The sequence below is a fragment of the Drosophila suzukii genome, chromosome 3, assembly GCF_043229965.1.
Source record: "Drosophila suzukii chromosome 3, CBGP_Dsuzu_IsoJpt1.0, whole genome shotgun sequence".
In the NCBI taxonomy this organism is placed as follows: domain Eukaryota; kingdom Metazoa; phylum Arthropoda; class Insecta; order Diptera; family Drosophilidae; genus Drosophila; species Drosophila suzukii.
Window position 1 is genome coordinate 70,288,775 of NC_092082.1, and position 19,287 is coordinate 70,308,061.

General features: G+C 37.3%; 4 protein-coding genes across 6 annotated transcripts; 1 reads left to right on the plus strand and 3 right to left on the minus strand.

The window, feature by feature from the left end:
- The first annotated feature begins 1,105 nt into the window (after positions 1-1,105).
- Positions 1,106-4,687, plus strand: Npc2b (Niemann-Pick type C-2b). 2 transcript variants are annotated; one of them, XM_065866039.2, is made up of 3 exons: positions 1,106-1,153; positions 2,865-2,962; positions 4,068-4,687. In XM_065866039.2, exons 2-3 carry the CDS (start codon positions 2,878-2,880, stop codon positions 4,460-4,462), a joined length of 480 nt encoding a protein of 159 aa, XP_065722111.1. In that variant the 5' UTR covers positions 1,106-1,153; positions 2,865-2,877; the 3' UTR covers positions 4,463-4,687. The 2 variants fall into 2 exon arrangements, with proteins under 2 accessions (XP_065722111.1, XP_065722110.1); XM_065866038.2 differs by lacking the exon at positions 1,106-1,153 and adding an exon at positions 2,281-2,435.
- On the minus strand, positions 4,481-10,824 carry CCHa1 (neuropeptide CCHamide 1). The gene is made up of 4 exons (XM_036818566.3): positions 10,568-10,824; positions 6,119-6,154; positions 5,988-6,034; positions 4,481-5,275 (listed from the first exon to the last, which is right to left on the minus strand). The coding sequence occupies exons 1-4, from the start codon at positions 10,629-10,631 to the stop codon at positions 4,889-4,891; spliced, it is 534 nt and encodes a 177-aa protein (XP_036674461.3). The 5' UTR covers positions 10,632-10,824; the 3' UTR covers positions 4,481-4,888.
- A 985-nt stretch (positions 10,825-11,809) lies between these two features.
- LOC108017214 (10 kDa heat shock protein, mitochondrial) lies at positions 11,810-12,619 on the minus strand. The gene is made up of 2 exons (XM_017082522.4): positions 12,529-12,619; positions 11,810-12,467 (listed from the first exon to the last, which is right to left on the minus strand). Exon 2 carries the CDS (start codon positions 12,461-12,463, stop codon positions 12,155-12,157), a length of 309 nt encoding a protein of 102 aa, XP_016938011.3. The 5' UTR covers positions 12,464-12,467; positions 12,529-12,619; the 3' UTR covers positions 11,810-12,154.
- Positions 12,620-14,975: 2,356 nt separating this feature from the next.
- Positions 14,976-18,933, minus strand: PK1-R (Pyrokinin 1 receptor). 2 transcript variants are annotated; one of them, XM_036818485.3, is made up of 4 exons: positions 17,656-18,933; positions 16,716-16,933; positions 15,970-16,113; positions 14,976-15,899 (listed from the first exon to the last, which is right to left on the minus strand). In XM_036818485.3, exons 1-4 carry the CDS (start codon positions 18,509-18,511, stop codon positions 15,837-15,839), a joined length of 1,281 nt encoding a protein of 426 aa, XP_036674380.3. In that variant the 5' UTR covers positions 18,512-18,933; the 3' UTR covers positions 14,976-15,836. The 2 variants fall into 2 exon arrangements, with proteins under 2 accessions (XP_036674380.3, XP_036674379.3); XM_036818484.3 differs by having other exon boundaries at positions 15,961-16,113; positions 17,656-18,931.
- Between the last annotated feature and the right edge of the window lie 354 nt (positions 18,934-19,287).

Genomic DNA, 19,287 nt, shown 5'->3' on the forward strand with positions numbered 1-19,287 from the left:
CTCCTGCGCTTCGCCACTACAGCCGTCCACAGTTGATACAAGCTATTTGCGAAGCGGATTAGCCTCCATTCTTCGGTATGAAGACCCATTCATTGCGACGCAAGATGAAACGCGTACTGCTAAAAAATCGTCGAATGCGATCTATTAAAATTGAACATGCCGAACCTATGGACGTGGATAATTGTGATCCAATCGGACCCAACCGATGCGAGCCCATGGAAGTTGATGTTGAGTCGGATACTCAAGCTGGTCAGAATCCACCTCATCGTCGAATCGAAATATTGCTGTCTGTTGCGATTGGGATGAATTAATTAATTTTAACTGTGTACTGTGTATAAAGTACATTACATTTACTTTACATCTTACGCTACATTTTATTTTGGATGTAAAATTTTTAAAAAAGTACATTACATTTACATTACATCTTACACTATATTTCATATTGCATGTAAAATTTAAAAAAAAAGAACATTACACTTACATTACATCTTACACTACATTTTATCTTACATGTAAAATCGACAATCGAGTTGCCAACTACGTTTACAAAGCCAAAATAAGGCGCCATCTGTCGGTAAGTGCTAACAACAATTTCGTATGCACTGAAAGAATGTTTTAACAATGATAATCAAATTCCAATAGTTTCATTAAATAAATTTTTGTTAAATAATATAGTAAAAAATTCAAATATATGTTTATATATTTACTTAAAATATTTGTTCACTACATGCTTTTGAGATAAACTTTGCCTAAAAGAAGTACATTGAAAAGCTGAACAATTCTAACTTCCGAGTTGAACAGTAAAGATACATCACTTCCCCAATAGCTGCCACTTCCAGCTCATTCCGTATGCGAAGTGATATGTCAACAAAGACTTGAAACGCATTTAGGATTTCCTAAATACTTACAGTTTCCTCCACTTTTCTCTCCATTTCAACGGAGAGCAGCAACTGATTGACCGTTGAAGCACCTACTCAAAAAAGGCCGGAAACTTTCAATTCTGCAGCATTGTGTAAAGTTTTTCAAGCCAGACAAACCGGCCGGGGCAGTAGTTTTCATCTATTTGGGCTCAGTTTTCGGATTCGATATCTGCCAGTTGCATTTCAAGCTTCGAACGCTGCGGTCTAAGTCTAACACACCTATCCAAAAACAAGTAAATCTACAAATAAAATTTAAGCCTGTCATTCTGAACCGTGCGTGGAATTTCTAATTTTTATACGAAGTACTATATTACAAACTAGTTTGTAAAGAAATTTATTTTTACAGAAAAAAGTAGAATTTAAAAACTATGATATCATTTTTTCATTTTCTTCAGTTTGTCACGATCAATTTCTTTTTAATGTATAAATCACTATATCGATCTAAACAGTATTCTTTGTGTACTCACGTTTCCGTACAATACTCGATTTCGGTTTCAATTCGTCTCGTTTTGTTGTGTTCTCAGTTTCGTTGGAAGCTCGACTTTCTAAATGCTAATTGGATTGAACTTAAAAGTGGGCGCGTCATACTCTACAAGTCATCAACTTCCTGAATCTGTTGAACAATGGGGAACGCGTAGTTAATTCTTAAATGGTTAAACTAAATTGAAGCGTCATTTTAGAAGTGCCTTGCATATTAAATGAGAAGACTTTTTTGTTTAACGATTTATAGACAGGGCTACCATTCTACATATATATAATATCACAAGCCAATTTCAAACAGAAATTAAAGCTCTCTGTTTCTATGACGGTTGACTTATTTATATATATGTTCATATAGTTGCCATTTGCATTTTAAGTACTCTTATTTGATTAGGTCATAGAAAAATGATTTGCAAATCTTTTTATGGGCCCTAGACTTTGTAGATACTTGATTATTTGGCATTAGACTGTCAGTAAGATCGCACCTTTGTTGGCTTTTGGTAAAAATGGGAAAGCCTAAGGTCGAAACTGTGTGAAAAATTCGTGTTTATTAAGCTTAGTCTAAAGTACTATTTCTTGGAAAAAATAATACAAAGTGAAACGAAACCAAGCATTATATAGAACCTTTGCAGATTGAATAATAAGAACTCATACTCCAAGGCAGTTTTCCTCTCAATACAATTTCTTTAAGATAGTCATTTTTTTATCAATGAGTATGTGTTTCACTTTCCTTCTAACTAAAAAGTAAACAAAAACATTTACATGTAAGTGTTAATGGATATGGCCCGTAATCGTTAATTGTCTGCAATTCTTGATGTAATTAAACGCGATAAAAATGGGCAGTACTCAATTAAGCCCGTGATTCAGCAGTCGTCGTTGATTTTATACATATAAAGAAACATGCGATGGGATCGGGGGCTCAGTTGCCGATCGTCGTCCGTAGCTTAAAGTACTAAAGTAGCTCCCGAGAGCTCCGCGTAAAGAAGTGGAAGCCTAACTATCTACTCAAATTGAAGGCAATTGCCAGGAAAACCGGTAAATTAGCAGATAACTAAGTTTTCCCACTGTGATTGACTCTAACAAGGGAGTAAACAGAATTCTCAACAAGCAAAGTGATCTGTCTTAAAAAGCATAGAAACGTGTCAGCTAGTTTGACAGCCAACTGTAAGATTTGCATCTCCAACAAAAGTTGCCTTTGGCTGACTGCTGGCCAAGTTGTAATTGCCAACTTTGCGTCTCGGATTGTTTGGTGACTTTAGTGATGTGATTTTAAGTCAAGGTCGATCTTTCGTTTTATTTTTTTCGTGTTGCTCCAACTGGACCAACTGCAACCGGTTTTCGACCACAAAACAGGCCTGTTATCAAACAGGCCAAAGCTTTTAACCCCGCCTAGCACGGATCCAAATTAGTTGACCAGCAATTAGCGACCTCTCGTTAAATTTGTCTCACTTTTCTTACAATTAGCCACATCTACAGAATGAAGCTGAGCTCGGGATTGTTTTTGATCTGTGCCGCCTTGATTGGCTACACGTCGGCCACGGATGTTGGACCATGCCCGAAATGTAAGTATCTATCGGGTTATATGTACTCCAGATAAAATACTACTAAGACCAAAAAAAAATGTGTCGATGAACAGCTAAATATAAAAATGATTACTTTCGGATTACCTGGAAGCTTGGTGAATTTATAGCCCTTTTATTTGAAGATAAATCTATTTAAAGACAAGCTCTTATCAAGTATTACTCTCGGACTACCTGTATTAAAGCTTTTTGAATTCATGGTCTTTTAATTTAAAAATAGACTTATTTAAAGACAAACTCGTTTGTAAACAAATGAATTATAGCCATAATTTGATATTTATATTTTCTTTTATGAATAATGATTAATCAAAAATCATACTAAACTATTTTAGAACATTTTCAAATATAAATAAACTATAAGTATAAATAACATTTTGTTTATGTAGACATAATTTTTTATATATTTGTTTAACTTTAAAAAACAACAAATCTATTTAAAGACAAGCTCTTATCAAGTATTACTCTCGGACTACCTGTATTAAAGCTTTTTGAATTTATGGTCTTTTAATTTAAAAATATACCTATTTAAAGACAAACTCGTTTGTAAACAAATGAATTATAGCCATAATTTGATATTTATATTTTCTTTTATGAATAATGATTAATCAAAAATCATACTAAACTATTTTAGAACATTTTCAAATATAAATAAACTATAAGTATAAATAACATTTTGTTTATGTAGACATAATTTTTTATATATTTGTTTAACTTTAAAAAACAACATCTTTTAAGTTTTTATTAAAACGAACGTAAACGGTTTTCAAATTTTTGACTCATGTATTTAATTATGTAAATAATTTTATTGTTTTCCTAAACAAGTTTACATATATATTATATGAAGTATATGAAAAACAAAAGCTTTATAAGTTGTACCAAATCACTTGCAATTTTTTTTTGAAATTTTTATTTCTCTAGAATGTAAAGGAAATATTTAAATAATTTTATTATTTTTTGAAAGAAGTTAAAACATCTATACATATCCATATAAATCACGCATACGCAGTGTGGTGTGAAGAACTAAACTCTTAACAAATTATATATTTATTTTATATTTATATTTATATTTTCCCACTCTTTTTTTCAGCCAAATCCAAGGCGCTGGGAGCCGGCGAGGTGTCCATCTCGAACTGCCCGAAGAGCAAGTGCATCCTGAAGCGCAACACGGAGGCCAGCATCGAGATGAAGATCCGCCCGGAGCGTGACTTCCAGGAGCTGACCTCTGACATCCAGGGCATCATCCTGGACGTGCCCCTGCCCTTCCCAGGATACTACGGCACCAGCGCCTGTCCGCACATCTACGATGAGGCCGGCGAGAAGAAGGTGGGCTGCCCCCTGAAGGCCGGTCAGGTGTACACCTACAAGAACAGCTTCAAGATCCTGCCCGTCTATCCCACCGTCAGTTTGGAGATCCACTGGGGACTGGGCGACAAGAATGGGGATGCGGCCTGCTTCCAAATACCCGCCAAAATCAAGGCTTAGAAATGAGAACCATACGAGTGCACTCAATGTTAGCTTTTATTAGTGGTAAATCTTAAGATCGTATCTGCATATGCTTAGTTAGGGATTAAGTACGGTTAAGAGAACGAAAACGAAGCCGGCCATTATTGCGGCATCCAGCCAGTGACGCAATATGGCCAAAGGATTCCACTGATCTGCTTGGTAAATCTAATAATAAAAAAAACCACAACGAATTCTACATTTTAAGTGAACGCTCTTTGATCTCTTTGCCTTGTTTAATTAGTTTAAATTTAGAATTTTTAATTGATGTCCGGCATGCAATGGATCGCGTGTGATAAATATCTTTCAATTTCGCTTTTCTCTATGTGGGTGTTGTTCTTCTTCTTCTTCTGGCTTAGCTAGCGTGTTATCTGCATAATTTCAATTTGGCATTGTGATGGGAAACGTTCACTTTGTGAGTTCGTAAACTGAATTCTCGTTATCGGCATCAATTTGAGCCTGCAGCGCCTGTTGCAACTTCCGCCAACTTTCGGCGGCGGCATCATATTGGCCGCCCCTGCCACGCCCCTGCTGCTGCTGATCCTGCAACTGCCTCAATTGGTAGCGATGCTGCCGCATCAGCTGGGTCCACTTTAGGCCATTCCGGGTGCGATCCTCTGGCTCTCGACGAGGTAGAAGGACTGGAGCTGCCAGGGGTATGTTGACGGCACTATTCGTATTCGCAATGGTGTTGCTGTCCTCATCGTTGGTGTCATCTGGGTTGTTCTGGTTGTTGTTACTGTTATACAGTTGCTCTGCCACGCCATCAATCGCAAAGGAATTGGGACCAGGGTGCTGAAAATTAAAAGGTAATATACATATTAACCACTGACCTATGAGTTGGGGGAATAGATCTGTACAGGAATTATATGGTATCACAAGGGGCCCACTGTGGCCTAATTGGGGGGTGTTTTAATCCCCAACCATACCTATCTACCTACCTACGTATACATATTAATAACTCTGTTAATTTCATTTTAAACAATGATCCAAAAAACATTTTTTTATTGTATCAAGTTTTGAACTTGTAAAAAACAATGTAATAAAATTAGAGCACGAAGAATATTAAAAATAAACCTTTACCACCTATTTTAAAAATTTCAAAGTTTGAGAAGGATTATTCGAATAACTAAAGTTAATATGGAATTGAGAATTTGAAAAATAAATTACTTTGGTTGTTCTTTTTGATGGTTATCAATTTAATAATTAATATTATAAGAAATACCTCATCCAAATTTAAAAAAAATATATTTTTTTAATTTATACAACTTGTATTTATAATATACAATACCGACATGTTTGATTACATTAAAAAAGGAAGGAAGAAAACTAATTGTATTCCTTTGGAAAAAGAAAGAAATATTGTTCCTTCTGAAAATTGTATAAAACCTTTAAAGCATTATTCACTTTTTTTACAGTATTGATAGTAAAAAAAATCGTTCATTAAAAACAGGGTTTTTTTATGGATTAAATGTGAAAGACCCTGTTATGTCCTGTTTCTTCTTACCTGTTTAGCATCTATTTCTGCCTTGCCACCGGATCGCTTGCCATGAGCTGCGGAATACATAAAAATAAGGCATGAGCATGAGCGTATTGTGATGAACTGCTTCTGTCAAAGCTCAACAGGCCAACACTTACCTCCCCAACAAGAATGTCCGTATTCCAGGCAGGAACCTGAAAGCATGCAACATTTTTTCCAATTTAATATAAATCATCATCAGTTGCCACACAGCACTAAGACTGTGTGCCCGTAAATTTGCTAGGAAATGAGCCAGGAGCTATGCACAAGCCACCATTTTCTTAGTTTCGACCACCCAGCGTGCCTAACTCACGGCTTTAAAACTTTCTCTTTTCTGCTTTCTTCTAGCCTTTCACCTGCAGCCTTTTTCTTTTGATGCTTCTACTTGGGATGCTACTTTCCCTGTAAAAAGCACATGTTTATTGTGTGCTTGGCTGCTAATGTCGCGGCCCATGATAAATGCGACCATTACAGAACGTATATGCCAAGCCAGAGTGGGTTGACTAATGCACTCAGCCAGAGGGTTTTCGAAAATGTTAACAGTAGGTACTGAGCGAAAATAAGGAATTTCTTCTCTATATAGTCACCAGGGTTTTAAAATTACTTTTAAATGGTATTTTTTGTGTCTAAAAGTATGCAACAAAATATTTTAATCTCAAAAATACAAAAAGATATCATTCAAAAAGTTGACTGTTATTCATATGTTGCATTCTTTTAGGCTCCTATTAATTTTATAAATTATAAATTGAAAAGTTATAGAATTAAAAACAAATACTAAATTTCAGGAATATTATATAGGTTTGGAAAATGTTACCAGTAAGTACTGAGCGAAATTAATCAATTCCGTTTGTACTACACATAAGGTTTTAAAATCACTTTTGAATATCATTTAAGGTAACTAAAAGTGTGCAACAAATTATTTTAAAATCAGGAATACAATGAAATCATTCAAAAAGACAAGTCTGCTATATTTATTGCATACTTTTAGACACCTATTAGTTTTATAAATAATATACAAACAAGTTATGAACCAGAAAAACATTTAAATTTTGGAAGAATATGATCCAATTTCTTTCAAAATTCAAGATTTGGTGCATGAACGTTGCACAATGTTCCATCCCACTTTCCTGATTTAAAGATCTTATTTTCCCCAGCTTAGTTGAGTAGCTTCGTATCACCCTGCAGGTCCAACCTGTGGCTGTTCATAATGCTTATACAACGTCCTTGACGCCACTCGTGCATTGTGATTGTGTGCCAAAAAAAGAACCTGGAAGAGGTGGCGACGCAGAACTAATCACACAAATGGACGGCAACGCATCACCATGAAAGGAGCACATGGAGCAGGAGGACTCAGCTGGGACAGGACTTTCGCAAGGGGATGTGAATACGCTTTGCGCAACTGACAGATCTGCAACAAAGAGCAGGAGTTACGGCAAGTAGCAACAAGTTCCATGACGCAGATGGGCCGAAGGTTTGGAGGAGGGGCATTGGCGTTTGCATAAGCCAAGATAAGTGTATATTGGGTATATTATTCGCCGCCTGGCCAGACGACTCCATCATGCCTGGGCCGGCTGTTGCTACCCTGGCCATATATCAAACCCGTAATCATTTGTCAATTACTTAAACCGTGGATTAATTGTTGCCGGGCGGCCACGAACCCAAAACCCATACAATCGTGCATATGGCAACCACACTTGTTGACAGGCATGGCGGCATGGCCATCAGAGATAGCGATTCCCGACATCGAGGCCTTTTGGGGTCGCCGCATCGAAGGGCTGTCATTAAATGAGGGACTCTTCATTTGACCGCCCTATACTGTGGAATCCCACACCTCCACCCACAGCCCGTTTCCCATTCAACAGCAGAGATACCTAATTAACTTGACCAGCGCATTTTAATAGCCACATCCTTGATCTTGGCCAGCGTTGGCGTCTCCACTTCTGAATAATGTCTTTTTTTAATGGTATTAAAGTGTGGCGCAATTTGCCTGGAAACCCCACTTAATGGGGTGCTGCTATCTGAGTTTTGCCCAATTTTTTGTTCAGGGGAATCCCCCAGCACAAAGTAATTGTGACAATTGTTTAATGTGTCATTAAAGAGGTGATTTATTTTTTTTTCTGTTAGATATGATAATTATTTTGTGCTAACTTTGCACTATAATATAAAAATTTGTGGAAGATGATTTAATAGTAAAGATCTTTAAAAACTATTGAAAAATATATTATTTATTATGATTTAATAGCAAAGATCTTTAAAAGCTATTGAAAAATATATTATTTTTTTTAATATATTATTTGAGGAATTTAGATATAATAATTTTGTGAAAGTTTAAATTTTTCTAATTTATTTAAAAAGAACCATATATTAAAAGCACTTATAACTATAATGATCAAACAATTGTTAATAACCTATTTGATAACCATTTGAGAATTTTACTCTTTTATTGAGTTGAAAAGTTATGTTAAACTAGCTCAATTCAGAAACTCTTTATCAAATTCTGCTAACAGAATGCAATCTATATATTTTGAAAACAACAGCCTCCCGTAAATCATGTTGTAGACTCCACTATCGCTTTTCGACCTGAACCTAACCCAATTCGCATTTATCCAAAAAAAATTCCGCAGCTGGAAGCCTGTTCTTTTGGTCATGCCCAATCTGTATAGGAATCAGGGAGCGGAGGGAATCCACCCACAACTGCAGTGCCTGCAGGCGGCACAGCTTGACAGGTTCACACGTTCAGTTCGGTCTTCTATTTTTCCGCTGACGCTCTTTCCACAACTCCGTGGGTTTCCATAGTACGTGAATTTCCATTACCACCGTGTCACGAGTGACGCTTTTCACAGTGATGTACAGGAAAAAAATACATAATGATTGGATGATTCTAACACTTAAGAAATTAACTATCAACCTATTTTTTCACATATATTTCATATACTTTTTCTTTAAGAAAATCAAAAACAAATTCAAATCAAATTCAATACCTATGCATATATGAAAAAAAGTAACCAAATATATTGTCGAAATTCCAAAAACCTATTAATTGATGCCTATTTTATAACATTGTTGTTGTTTTCGAACACCAAAATCATATAAAATAATTTCTTTCCGTGTGATTGTTGTTCGGCACGCAGTTTGGATTAATTTACGATGGCAATCGAAAGCGTTAAAAGCGTTCAGGGAGAGTGGGTCCGAAGGGCGAAAGCGAGCCCCTGATCTCACCGACCCACTGCGTAACCCCGATTTCCCCATTTCCACCTGTTAACCTGCATTCGCAGTGAGTAAGGAAAATACGTAGAAAAAATCCCAAAAAAGGGAAGCCGCCGAACAAGCGAGCAAACAAAGGCGTATCAACAGGAAAATGTGCATAAAACTCCAACTGATAAAGCGGATTAGGAGCGTAAATGGAAAAAGCGGAGGGGGGGATCGGAAAGTGGGAATTGGAGTTTTCCCAGATGACCATGATATTGGTAACACGTATTACCAGTTAGTTAATCAGCTAGTAGTTTGGTATTTTTATAGCCTAGATAGGCCACCAAATTCTTGCAACTATGACTAAGCGAAACATTCAATTTCATCACCAGTTAATGCCTAAAAGTATGCAAGTGTTTTCGATTTTCCTTTTTTAAAGCAAAAACTTTAGTAACTTTTGAATGGGATTCAATACATTTCTTATAGCAATTTGAAACTAATTATAAACTATATTAGGGAATCCGTTTAATTATCCACAATAAATCAAGAAACTGTTGTTAAATATTTAAAGAGATTTATTACGAAGCGAATGTGGTTTTAAAGTTTTTAAGTAAAGAATAGAATTTGACAATGAATGTTTTAGAATACATCTAATAGCCCAACTTATTCTTAACATTATTTATGACCCATTCTTTATTTTATCAAATCTCGAGTTTACTGTGAATTGCCAATTGCTTTTAATAATAATAAAACACAAACACGCCGTTAATGTAAAAATCAATATTCGTTTTTGATGATATATGTTTAAGATCAGAAAAATCTCTACATTTTAGAAACATTTTCAAGACCTGTTCCTTGCCGAAGTCCAAATCACCCTTGAGAACAGAAGAAACATAAGAAATATGACCCAACATGTTTAAAAAATTCAGATCTATTTTCGAGACTATCGGTATTCTTGTTTTTCTTGATAAAGGAGTTCAATTTTGAGGAGTTTTTAAATTTACTATAATTTACAATTTAATTTGTATCTAAAAACTAAATCGTACCATTTCAGAGAACTTACTTAAGAAACAGATTCCAAAATACAGAAAACATTACCTAGTTTTACTGACCTAGCCCCTTTTATATTAATGTTTTTCTTGGCATAGAAGTACACTTTTGACGGGTATATAAAGATAATTTAAAATTTCATTTGTACCTCAAAAAACAAACCATCGAAAAAACGCAATTTCTAAGATACTTTACTTACAAACTGTTTCCCAAATTCAAAAAATATTTCCTACACTCTTAATGACCTAAACGCTTTGAGGTTATAAAGTTTAAGTATAAATAAACCACTCTTACTCTATTTAAAGAATATATTGTAGAGGTATTTTTACCTGACACGAGGGCAAAGAGCGCCACCAACACCACCAAAGTCCAACTGCACTTGCTGTACCACATTTTTCGATAGAATTTATTTAGCAATCTGCACGCAAATTGTTCGACGTCAGTTATAATTTTCGTTCGCAGCGAACAGTTTTGGGAACTTTTAGACAACTTTTTCAGAACCGAACAGTTTGCACAGAATCGCAGGACTTTCCACTTGCCACTTGTTGATCAGAGTCAGGTGCCAACGCTTTTCGAATTGCCAACAAACTGCGGTCGCCCAGCGGCTTTTATAGCTTAGAAGACCGGAACCCACCGCACACTTACCGTTAGCCCGCCGCAGAGATAACGGGACAGCCAATACGAACGGTACAGCCGAGCACGGAGACTCCTGCACGAAGAAATCCGAGCAGAGCCGAAGCGATCCATCTGCCAATGAGCTGTTAGACGGAGGCTCCCACGCAACAGGCTGCCGAGTGGGTGGGGTGGGAGGTTGGGGCAGGTGTTTGGGCGGAGGATTACGGTACAGTGGGTGGCATTTGGCACGGCATTGTGTGGGTGCAACTGTTACGTATTCAGGGGGATTCCATAAGGAAGTGCTTTACTTAAAGTTAAAACACATCTTGACACTTTTTATTGGGCAAGCACTGGAACACTTATTTTTGGTGTTCCTTAGAGGTAACTCTCACGTAACTCCTACCGCCACCCCCCCCTGTCTACACCACTGACTGAAAGCAAAAGCTTTTTAGAATGGGTTACTCATAACAGTGGGTTGGCCTTCCCATGGTAGCAAAGTTCATTTTGTGGCTAACGGCGGGCTTAACTTTTAATTCCAGTGCAACTTGCTTGAAACAAAATTTCAATGCGATTGAGATTTTTAAATCTTAAGTTATATTGTAAGCCAAAGAAATAATAAGGTTAAAGGTTCCAGTTAAAAATAATTTACTATCAGATTCCGAAAATAATTATTCTTATTTATTTTAGAAGGCCTACTACGATTTTTCTTTTTTAATGACGTTTTTTAGACCTTGTAGATTATAGTGTTACTTCGGACATTTGTAAGCGTCCTAGTAGTCTTATAGAAAAAACTCAAATACACAAATATAGTAAACTTTAAGTCCCTGTTCCAAGTATAATTGACATCTAAGTGTTATATATTATAAAATATAAATGCAAATACATTTTTTGTCTTTAATCTTTGATCTATATAATACCGTTCTCAGCCCCCTTTTATAACCCATAAAAAGTCTAACTTTTCATACACAAACGCACCTGAACAAAGGTTTATTTGGTCTGTCCTTACATGAAATTGTGAGTGTGCAGAAATAGCGATTGGAGCGACTTGTTAGCTTATTGTAGTTGAATGATAGTTGTAGTGTACATTGAGAGCTACCAAATAGAACATTTCATTATAATCATTTAGTTTCGAACGCAATCCGGAAGCAAAATGCAGAGTCTGCATCGGTATAGAAGTGTTGGCGGTAGCATTGTCAGAGGTGGTGGTGAGGTGTTTTATGGGTTTATGGCAGCATTATCGTGTTGGTCTTGTCGTTGTTTTCAGAGTAGAATGTGTGGAAGATGGTGTCCCATCTGCGAAGTTATTCCAGCTTGGCCAGGATGTCGCTCTCCCGGAACAGCACATACTCGCGCTTGTCGTCCATGTCGACCTTGGTGCCTCCGTACTTGGGCAGCAGGACGCGATCGCCCTCCTTGACGCCCACGGACAAGTGGCCAGCTCCGGCCGGATTGCGGGCACCGGGTCCGACGGCCACCACCAAGCCCTGCATCTCCTTGGGCACCGACTCCTCCGGGAGCAGAATACCCCCGGCAGTGGTCGTCTTCACCTCAAAGCGCTGGATCAGGATGCGGTCCAGCATGGGAATCACCTTCTTAATCATGTTGGACATGGTCCTGAAATGGAAAATGTTTTCCGTTTATTGTGTGTATTTTCACTTATCACTTTCACGGTTACCGTTTTTGAAATGTTACACGTTTTCAGTTTTTATTAAGTTTTTTTTTACTATTTTTTTTCTATTTTTTGGAGCACGATGTGTTTCCTTTGCTTCCCAGTAGTTGACTGAGGAATATGGGGTCGGGTCAAACCTAATACGACTGGCAGTAGAAGTCAAGGCTATAGTGATTTCAAGTACTTGGATAACATTTAAAAGGCCACTATGATCGTAAAAATGTAAGTGCTAAGTTATATATTTTAAATAAATAAAAACTTAGAATTTCAAAATGCAAATAATTTTAATTGACTATAAAATTTATTATCTATAACATCATTATATTTAATGTAGGTATACTTCAAAACTTTAAATATTAACCAACAAATTATCTTTTTATAAAAATTAAAATAAAGTACTAAAGACCTTTTATAATATGCAAACCAATATAATAATTTAAACAATTTTAATTTACTATAATATTGATTATTCAAAATATGATCATATTTATGGTAGGTGTACTTTAAAACTTAAAGTATTAACCTACAAATTTTCTTGCTTTAAAAAATAAAAATAATAAAAATAAACGTAAAGTACTTAAAACTTGTTATACTCTGTAAACCAATTTCATACTACAAATAATTTTAATTTACTATATTTATTATCTAAAATATAGACATATTTGTTGTTGGTATACTTAAAACCAAAATATATTAACCAAATTTTTATCTTGCTAAAAAAATGCATAACTTATAGTTACTAAAGCACAATGAATGTAAGGTTCTAATTAAGTGTATCGCTTAGCTATATAAAAGAATAAAAAGATGTTTTTCAAACAAGCACATACACCTTTCAAGTTCTCGGCAACACTGCGTATGCTTATTTTTCTCGTCTAGCCGGCTTAAATTAACCTCAGCACGTGAATCACGAGTCGTGGCCGTCAAATTAAATTCTCCTAATTAAGAACAGAGCGAAAACCGCAAAAGCAAAGCCAAAGCAGCAGCAGACTTAATAAAAAGTTGGAGCTGGCGCCAGAACAGGGTCCACTCTAGCGACGATTTTCTCTTTTTCGTTTCTACTGTTCTGATTAATTTCCCACACTGCAGTCAGCGCCACCTGTTGGCAGCTTGTCTCATCAAAAAGTGGGGGAGGGGGTTGGGGCTTTCCCTTCCTGCTTGTGTGTGTGTGGCTTCCTTCCTTGTGCGTACGTGCTGGTCTATTGGTGTGTGTGAGTGGGTGTTTGTCTAAACTTTTGGCGTGTTAAACGCTGTTTTCTGTGGCTTTTCCATTTTCATCACATTGTTTTAATATTCCCTGTACATACAGCGCACGTGGGTATATTATATTGAAACGGGAATTCTTTTGGAAGTCATTGAACTTCATTTTGTAAAATTGTTCAAGGTCAAACCTTTAAAAAAGTAAAAGCCATAGAACCCAAATGTGAAACAAGAGCTTATATAAGATAAATGCATTAACTTTTCTTTAAAATCATACGATTATGACTACTTACCGAACATATATTGCTTTTAGTAAAGTTGGGAAAGGGGTTACATATATTTAAATTCATATTTTCATTATTAAATACCATTATTTTTTGGAAGCGTTGAATTCCATTTTAAACATATAGTGATCTGAAAGGGATGAAGTGTAAAAAAAAATTGATGGTTCCGTTAATAAAATTTAAAGTAAAAAACCTATTAAAATATTATCCTGTTTTTATAGAGTTTATTGACTGAATTTAGTTTAAGAGATAATCAAAACCCTATTTTAAATTTGATTTAAAAAAATAGAAGGCCATATTTATAACTCAAAACTTCTTGACAAGAGTTTAATTGAATATTAATTTCTGTAATTATTTCAGTACGCGGTATCCAAAAGTAGATAGTCTTACTTAGGTTTTCACTTTGCTCACCCATTTGGCTTTTTTCGCTATGCCTTCCTCGCCCGATTTGCTCGTAAATCACAAACTTCATAATTTCTACGTCACTTTGCGGACGTGTGTGTGTGTCCGTGTACGTGTACGTGGCTTTTGCTCCTCTTGCCGGTTGTTTTGAGCCAATTCTTTTTTTGGCCTTTACGTGACGTTGGCAGAACAAATCGCTTTTGTTTTAGCCATCTGACTTGTTTGCTCCTTTATGGCCCGCTGCGCTTTGGACTTTGACGCATTTGCGTCGTTTTAATGCGGGTCCGGGTCTACATTTAAGCCAATCCTTCTTGCAGTTTCTGTGAATTGGTGAACTTGGCCAGGGCTTCCATTTGGCTGATTGCATTTTCATAACAATTTGCCGGATTACTAATGCGCCACGTTGTCCCTGCATTTGCATGACCTTGAACCTGGCGTCGCCACCTCATTAGAATTTCATTTGTAGTCAACAGGGCACAGACGACAGGGCCGCAATCGATAAAAACCCAAATGTATTTAATGGCCAAATTACAATCTCACTAGAGTGAATCCTTAGAAAGATACGGAAAGTAAGCGGGCGCGGAATATGCTAAGCTTTATTTGCAGCCATGGGAATAATTTTAATACAGCAAGTTCATCCTTTAAGGTATCCCTAGGATGTATACACAATATACATATAAATATCTGGTTAGCAAACGAACTTGGTCCGTCATTTGAATTGAGTTGCATACTGAATATAGTTCATTTAAAATCTTATGCTTAGGGTATTTGGAGTTTCACAGTTTGGAATACAAAATAGGGAATCTGCTTTAATATTTTTTTAAATTATACTAATTACATATATATACTTTAAAAGCACATCTTTGTTACACTTTGGTATTTTTGTGAAACATTTAATGTATCTAATCCTCTAAGTAGTTAAAATTGCATATCATATTTTCAGTATAGGATCCTACATTTCATTGGGTTTAGTTTTCTTGTTTTGTTTTTACTCGCAAGTTGCTTTCCTATATTTAAGTGGTGGGCGTTCACGAATTAAGTGTTACAAATATTATTAAATTATAGACACCTCAGGCTTATTTATGAGTAAATCCCCTGAGGCCTGACCAAAGTTTAGCTTAAAGAGCGCCATAGCATGGGTGAAAAGTTCTACTGCACTTAAACTAAATAATTCTGAATACTTGAAAGACTAGATTCAGCTTCGATAATCGCGGCTGAATGAATGAAAAACTTAATGTTTAAGAGAGTGCGGGCTTGTGATTAACTTCTAATTGCCAAATGCAAATGAATGCAAAAGCAGTTTAAACTAAACGCTTTGGTAGCAGCAGCAGCAATAGCAGTGGAAACCCTAACGACGACAAATAACTGGCTTAAACAGAATTCAAATAAATTAGCATCAGGAAGCCGCACGAGAGAGCCAAGCCGAGTGCTTCAGTTGACTTGTTCGTTGATCATGGCGTACTGGGAGGCGACTGTTGGCCTGTTCACCGGATTCTACATGCATATAGAGAGCGAATTAGTATCGGATCTACCCCCTGATTATAGGGGCACCTGCCTGCATTACCGGCTGTTTCGGCTGCTCCGCCGACTCGATGGAGACGCGCTGCGTCTGGCTGGAGTTGGTCAAGGCCCTTCTCAAACGACGGGATTCCATGTTGGTCCGCGAGGTCAGCGAGCCCTTGGACGCCTTCTTGCCAAAGAGCACGGCCTGAAAGGAAATCGGTTAGTGATATGTAGGTCCATGAAAATACTATCTTAAGTAGTGTGGAAAAAAAACACCAGACACAGATATATTTTATATCAGTATTCTACTTAACATTATAATACTTTGATATAATACTCAATGCGAATGTTTGGATTATCCAATATACTTTAATAAAAGATCTGCTTATCTCATACGCTCTAAAATCCTTTTAAAAATCCATGATCTGTTAATCTATTAAACTTTAAAGTACTTTAAAGTAAATTATATAAATTGACATCATATCTAACAAAACTTTTAATAACATTTTGAAGAAATATTAAATGTGGCTTTTAAAATCCAATAGGTAATCTTTTAATAAAAGTTTAATTAATTTCAATAAATTACTTTGATATATAAATCAATATAAACGATCTCTTTATATAGTAACCTTTGAATTACATCAAAATATTAATCAATATAATATCTGTTTATCTAATAAACTTTAAATCACTATTTTAAATGCATTAGGCCAATAATATCAAGTCGTTATCTTGCTGATCCTAACAAATCTGTGCCATTAACCTCAGTAATAAAATATTTCCATAATAAAACATTATTTAACTCACCTTGAAGGCCTCCCGGAACTTGTGGCTCATGATGTTGTACAGCAACGGGTTGATGCAGGTGGACAGGTAGTAGAGGACCCCGGAGATATAGGTCATCACCGTGTAGACAAACTCGTGCTGCTCCCGCAGCTTGGCCCCCCGTGCAGGGGCGTAGATGGCAATCAGTCGCTGCGCGTGGAAGGGGGCCCAGCACAAGAAGAAGCACACCACCACGGCCACTGGTGGGGGTAAAAAAGGGGGTTGGGCAATAAAGGATGTGAGGGATAAAAATGGGGAAGACACAGTGGGAGACACAGATAAAGAGTCAACGATTATATTTTTCGGTAATCGCAATTGTCATCATAAATGGCGAGTGCCAAAATGACAAACGCTATAAATTGGCTGCAGACGGGTTGATTAGCCCCGCTTAGGGCATATGGTCAAAAAGTCGTCATACACTCAGGAAAAGTTTAAATGCGGAAATTATGATGTTTACAATTCGATATTATAAAATAAAAAATATCTAGGAAAAGCTTTAGAATTTCCTGAATTTTTAAAGAAATTTGTATAACAATTGAACTACATTCAAATGTTAAGTAATATATTTAGTTATTATAAAAACTACAAACACAAAATTATAGTTCCTCTGCATCTCAATTTTAGATAAACAAGTTTGGGGACTATTTGATATAACAATTAAATAATGAAATTTAAATATACATGAAACTCTATAGGTATTATGGAAAAGTTAATTTTAAGGTTCCAAAGTATTTTCAAAACTAAATAACATGTAGGAATATATTTTCAACTTTAGTTCCTTTATATCTATAATGAAATCTTTTCAATAAACGGTTTTATAAGTTCCTTTTGGAACTAGTAAAACTCAAGAAACTTTAAGATACTGTCTCTACATATTTTCCTCAGTGCACTCTAACTACTCATATATCATTATGATAATTACCTAGCATCCTGAGCACACGCCGGGTGCCATAGTGATTGAGCCGACCTCTCACCGAGCTGAGTTGCGCGCCCGAGCCACCCACCGCAGCTGCTCCTCCTCCACCCCCTCCCCCATTGAGATTCACAGCGGTACTAGATCCAGCATAGCGGTACAGGATCGTATCGCTGGGCACGCTCTTAAGCTGCTGGCGACGGGCAACCGAAGCAGGACCCTCCACCAAAGTCGACCGATACAGGTGCACACCGATGAGCAGATACAACACCAGGATGATGGACATCGGAGCCAGGAAAAAGATGAAGGTGGACAGCTGGAACGAGTGCTTCACTATGACCCGCACTATGGTGCACTGCTCGACGCCCGAATAAAGCTCGATTCCAAACTGGGCAGCCTGTGGAACAGCCGTTACCACGGCCATAATCCAAACCAGGATGATAATCCGTATGGCTCGACTCAGTTTACTCATGGCTTGGCCCAAAAACGGATGACAAATGGCTATGTACCGCTCCACCGTAAACGCAGTAATCGTGAGCACCGTGGCATTGGCCGATGTTTCCGCCAAAAGACCCCGTCCAATGCAGATGTACTCCCCGAAAATGTACGGATACTTGGACCAAATGAAGGCCACCTCCTGCGGAACTCCCGAGAGCAGGAGTAGGAAATCCGAAATGGCCAACGAGAAGAGATAGTAATTGGTGGCCGTGTGCATCGATCGGTTCTTCTTGATCACAATGCAGGTACTGATGTTGCCCACCACGCCGCTGATGAAGATCAGGGAGTAGACCACCGTGACGGGTATCACGATCGCCAGCGGATCACGGGGCGGTCCAAGAACATGGCTCACATTGCCAGCGGACATAGCGCCGGCCGCCTGGTATATTTCCCCTTTTGTTTTCACAAAATTTCCACTAGCAGCGCTAAATTCCACTGCCGTTTAACTGCGGCTCCGGCTCGGTGTCCCCTCAACTATGCTAATTATAATAATTTATTGGAGGCGACAGGGAGGGACTGGACCCGGAGACGGGAGTTGGGAGTCGCGCTTCTCGATTCTATATACTGATATTCTCGATTTTATATTCTCGACTGGCACGCAAACGCACCAAATTACCGACGAGGGTCGAGATCCGAAAACCGAAATCCGTAATCCGTAGCTGGTTGTTCTAGGGGGCCCGACTGCGGCAGTACTATAACTTATTGAACTAACTTTGATTCTAATTTCGATTCTGTTTCCCGAGAGCAGCTGCAACCGCACTCCAGCGCGCTCCAAACTTATCTGATAAGCCGCGGCGACAGTTCATTCAGATTTGTATCTGTATCTGAAAGCCAGCGACGAAGCGTCGCTGTTTTTCCCTCACATGAATGCGGAAGGTGAACGACATGTGTGTAACGACCGAGCGAGTGTCCGGCGAACGTGCCGGGCCAATTAAATCTTTGGAAGTGGAGATATCTTGATGGGTATCGCCTATGCTGGGGACGAACACACAAAAGTTTTTGAGTACAACGCAAATTCTGGATAATTAAAACGGCTAATTAACAAGAACTTTTAATTATGTTTGTCTTGGCCCATTTATAAAACACTTAGTTCTCTTTTGCGACTTTGACAAGCAAATAACTTTAAATAAACCTCGATAATGT